This window comes from Podarcis raffonei, chromosome 8 (genome assembly GCF_027172205.1).
Source record: "Podarcis raffonei isolate rPodRaf1 chromosome 8, rPodRaf1.pri, whole genome shotgun sequence".
Taxonomy (NCBI): domain Eukaryota; kingdom Metazoa; phylum Chordata; class Lepidosauria; order Squamata; family Lacertidae; genus Podarcis; species Podarcis raffonei.
The window spans coordinates 32846600-32851479 of NC_070609.1; the positions used below are offsets into that span (position 1 = coordinate 32846600).

Consider the following 4880-nt stretch of genomic DNA (forward strand, 5'->3'; position numbering starts at 1 on the left):
CCTCCACGTGCCAGACCGCCGTCCCCACCTCCCCTGGCGGCGATCCCCTTTGGCTTACGCTCCCCCGGGCCAGGGTCCCCCCTTGCCCAGCCGTGCCACTCCCTGCCGCTCGCCAGCGCTTCCCCACCGGCGGGAGAGACCCCTCCCCAGGCCTGGCTCTGCCTCCCATTGGGCGGGGGTTTAAAGGCCCGGCCCCGCCTCCCCCCGCCCGGGCGCTCTTATTAGCCGCCGCTTTGGCGCAGCCTCGGCAGTTCAAGCAGCGCAGCTTCGACGAGGCGGGCGGTGGAGGTGGTCGCTCGGTCGCGCACAGCCGGAGTGAGCACAGCGAGGGGGGTGCGCCGCAGCCGTCGGACCCGATCCCAGCTCCTCCTCCTCCTCCCGGGGGCGCTCTTTCCTCTCGGGGGGAGCCTTGGCCAAAGGCGCGCCCGGGGCTCCTGCCCAGCGCCCGCCCTTCCGTCCTGGGATTATTGTTACTTCGGAGCCGTCTTCGGGTGTGACTCGCCTCGCTCCGCAGCAGCCATGGGGAGCCACAGCTCGAAAGCCGCCAAGGGGGACGTGATGGCCCAGGATGCCGCCGCCGCGGACGCCTCGCCCTCCAAGGCCAACGGCCAGGTGGGTCTCCTTCCTCGCTCTGCGCTAGATCCTCAGCTTACGCGCCCTGGACGGGGCCAACAGTCTCCTTAGAAATCCCCCCCCCGCGCGCCATGCCATTGTCTAGGCTGAAACTCGGGGGAGGGGGGAAGAGATAGTCACACTCGATCTCTTCCCTGCGCCCCCCACTCCCCAATCGCACCGATCCGGATTTTGGGCTTCGAAGGAACGGCCGCCCGCGCCACGTTCTCGTGGACGCTTTTATTTTCGCGCTGACTGCCGTGCGCTTTCTCCGGACGCGCGTTTTGAATTTCCGAGCAGCTTTTAACTCGTTGAACCGCCACGCTCGTTGAATGGGCTCAGTTGCGACCGCCTCGCATAAAAGGAGATTTTTAAAAAAAATTCTAGCTGTGTTCTGATCCGCGCAGCAGCGCCCCGCTTTACGCTTTCTCCCGCCCCCCCCAATCCGTTGGAGACAGTGGCGCCGTGGTCCGCCTTTGTTTGGCGCTCCCTCCTCGGCGAAAGGAGCGGAGACCCTCCCCTCCTTCGCTCGCTCGGCTGCGGCTGGGCTGTTTGCAGAGGAAACAAAGGAAGGACCCGGCTGGCTCGACCCGCGGCAGGGGGAGGGGAGGGGGCTGCGCTGTGCCGCGCCGCATAACTCGGATCGAGGGGCAGAAAACCCCTCGCCGATGGGGGCTTCATTTTGTGGCAGGGGTGGGGTGAAGAGCAGAGAAGATCGCTTGCTTAATATATGGTGCTTGGCACGTGCCATATTTGGGGGGGTGTTAAAAAAAAGCGGTGAATCTTTATGCATTTTGCAAAGCAAAGCGGTTGCTAGCCTTTTTTGCATTTTGCAAGATAAAGGCCGGACTCGGGTGCACATAGACGTGCTCGCGCGCTCTTAGTGCAAAGCTGAGATCTGGAAAAAGGCGTCGCCGCCCCATCTTTGGACTCGGGTGGGACCCAGATTTTGGAGTAGAACGTGCACAGAGGAGCCTTTTTGTACGAGGGGGTAGGAACTGCTCTGTGCAATCGTGGGGCGCGGGCGAGCCCCGAAATGGGCTTCGCCTACGCGCCCCCGGTCTCTCCCCAAACACCGTCAGAGGGAGAAATCCAAGGGGCTTTTTATAACATCATGCCTGGAAAGCAAAACTGCAACGGGCCAATTTCCCGAATGGGGTGGGAATTCCCGATTCGTAGTCCGTCCGCCGCCCCGAGCGCGTTTGGCTGCCTGGGTCGAGGCGAGCTTCCCGCGGGCGCTCGTCTCTTCCCCCCACCCTCCTCTGCAACCGCGCACGGGGCGCCCCGAGAAGCTGTTGGAGCGCGGGCGCCACCTTGTGGTAGCGTAGAATGGGGTTATTTCTATTCTGTGCCCCCCTCCTGCTTCTCTGCACTGCCATTCAAATAGGCGGCTAGATCCTAACAAATCGTAGAGAGCATTGAGGGGGGGGAACACCTTGAAATGTACCCTACCCCGTGTTTATGGAGAAATTGCTGGAGGGGGGCTGCAGAGGAACGGAATTCAGTTTATAGAAGGCTGCTTTTGGGCATGCCAACAGCAGAGACCACTAGGCTTTTAGCAGACAGATCCAAAGCATTTTTATTCTTGCCGGTAAGAATAGAAGAGCCCCTCCTGGATCAGGCAAGGGTCCCACCCTAACAGCGTCCACTGTGGCTTGTAGGAAGCCCACAAGCAGCATAGTCTCCCTCTCCTGCTCTCCTTCAGCGACTAGTATTTGGGGGATCTCCTGTAATGGGTGACTCTGTCGTACAAAGCTCTGTCCTACATTCTCCGCATCGGGCACTCTGGTTACCTGCAACTTGGGTGTGTCCCTGAAGCATGTGCTAGAAAAGCCAAAAAGTGGGAGGGGGGCTGTGTTAGGATTGTCTTGCCTGGCAGTACTGCGGTGGTGGTTGGTTGGTTTTCCTGCAATTCTCATTGAAGTTTAGTGGTTTAGCTTCCTTGAATAAAATGCCTTTTGAAACCTGGCTTGATACCTGTAAAAACAGCGAGTTCTGTCTTCTCCCATCAGGAGAACGGCCACGTGAAGATCAACGGGGACGTGTCTCCCAAAGCTGACGGAGAAACCACCCCACTCAACGGCAACGGATCCGCGGAGCCGGTCAAGGGGGAAGCCAAGCTAGAAGCGGGCAGCGGTGATGCCATTGAGCCGGCCCCCGTCACCGAAGGGGCCGAAGCCAAGCCAGCAGACGGGGCCACGGATTCGGCCGCAGCTCCCAAAGAGACCCCCAAGAAGAAGAAGAAGTTCTCTTTTAAGAAGTCCTTCAAGCTGAGCGGCATCTCCTTCCGGAAGACCAAGAAGGAAGCCGGAGACGCTTCAGCCGTGTCCTCCCCCAGCGAGGAGCAAGGCAAGGCGGAGGCCAAGGGGGAGGAGAACCTGGCGTGTGCTGCAGGCGAGTCGGAGCAGGAGGCTGCCACCAAAGAGGAGAGCCCCGAAGAGAAGCCGGCCGCCCCAGTTGAGCCGGCTGCTACAGCGGCCGCCCCTGAGGGCCAGCAGGAAGCGGAGAGCAAGAGAGAAGTGGCAAGTGAAGGACCGGAGGAGGAGGAGGAGAAGCAGCAGCAGCCGCCACCCAGCGAGAGCCAGGAGGACACGAAGCCAGGAGAGACCTCAAAACCAGCAGAGGCGGAGCCCAGTCCTGCACCTGCTGAGCAGAAGGAAGAGTAGAGGCAGCTTAATGATGTCCACCTAACTTAAAAAAAAAGAAAAAAGACTTATTTGTGCCATCCTTCTCATCCCCAGTAACCCCTTTGGAACTGCTGCCTTGTTCACACAACACACACACCACACACACTGCCACAAACACAAGTCTCTCGGCGTAGAACTGACAAGCTTTCACTCCAGTGTCCCCCTCCCCCTTTTCTCACTCTTCATCCAACACAGTTAAGCAAAAAACCAACTTGGATCCTTGGTGCCCAGCACAGCCACCGCTACCACTCAGGAGTAGGCATTCTTAAGATCCTTCTGAAACTCTTATGGAGGAAATACTGTTCCTGGATGCAACTGGAAATTTGCTCAGTTTAATGAGACTCCAGATATTAACACCGGGTTCTGGTCTCTCTCTGATCTTCTGTTTCTACTAATCCTCAAAGCAGCTTTTTCAAAAAGAAAAGGAGTCCAATAAACCAGCAACTGACCGTTCTTCAAAACGGATATTCTCTTTTATCTCTTCTTGGTTTACATTCCTGGTTCTGACTTCATTTAAAAGTATTTTGTGCTTTTTATAGAAACCAACAGTTTAAAAGCTAATCTGGTTAGTTTTTTATAATGTCTTGCTCTTGGCTTTAAACTATAAAGCTTGTAAGTCCACTGTGTTTAATTTGACTTCAGAGGGAGAACTTCTTTGGGGTTTATTTAGGGGGGGCACTTGGGTGGGGGGGCAGGGGGGTGAGGGAGAGTGCTGGCTGTATGCTGTGACTTCAGTTTTTTGTTTCATTGTCTTTGTAAATAATTTTTTAATGACCCAACTTCTGATCTGCAATTTTCTAACTCCTAAATGAAAAAAAAAAAGTTGTATGGGTCTTATTGTAACATTTGAAAGGAATAAATGGTGACCCCTTTATGGATTAGACTTGGGTCCTTATTATCTGAGGAATGCTGGCTGTCTATTCAGGAGTGCTGTCAAATTGCTGTTGACACAAAACTAGAATTTTTACTTGCTAAGCTCCCAAATCCCTTATTGGGATTCCTCAGTGGTGGGTGTGGAGTACACCCTTTACCTACATACGTTCATTCTTCACATTTTCCAAAGTATGGATCTGCAAGTTGCATATACCAGTGCTGGGTGTTGGCCTCACCCACTCCAGAAGTAGTTTGCAAAGTGGGGGTGAGAGTGCCTAGGCTTGCATCCTGGGTGTCTTAATGTGCCAGTATCCCTGTGGGAATAGTACAAAGTTCATTTTCTGAAGGGGAGGAACCCTAACCCCCAAGACTTGGCTTAGTCTTGGAAGGAAGATCAGCAGTCTGCCTAGTGGGAAGATGTCTAGAGGCGCTGTTGTATGTATTTGAAGGATCTGCTATAGCAGCTTTGTTAATTTCAGTGTATTGAGCAGCCCCCAAATACTGTTAATCTGTCCCTTTCTGGCCTGTAATGAATTTGTGGTTCCCCCCTCTTCCCTGCTTAGCAGGTAAGAAATAATTTCACCTTGTCATGCTGCCTGACTTGATTGGGAGGCCAAATGTCTCCCCTCCCCTCCTTGATGCAAGCCATGTATGCTTTGATGCTATACATACCTATATCTTCCCCTTCTCCCTGCCCTGCAAACAGAA

The 4880-nt window shown here is 54.9% G+C and overlaps 1 protein-coding gene across 1 annotated transcript; it reads left to right on the forward strand.

Annotated features, from left to right (window-relative positions):
* Window positions 1-240: 240 nt before the first annotated feature.
* Window positions 241-4173, forward strand: MARCKSL1 (MARCKS like 1). The gene is made up of 2 exons (XM_053398986.1): window positions 241-612; window positions 2625-4173. Exons 1-2 carry the CDS (start codon window positions 520-522, stop codon window positions 3276-3278), a joined length of 747 nt encoding a protein of 248 aa, XP_053254961.1. The 5' UTR covers window positions 241-519; the 3' UTR covers window positions 3279-4173.
* The last annotated feature ends 707 nt before the right edge of the window (window positions 4174-4880 follow it).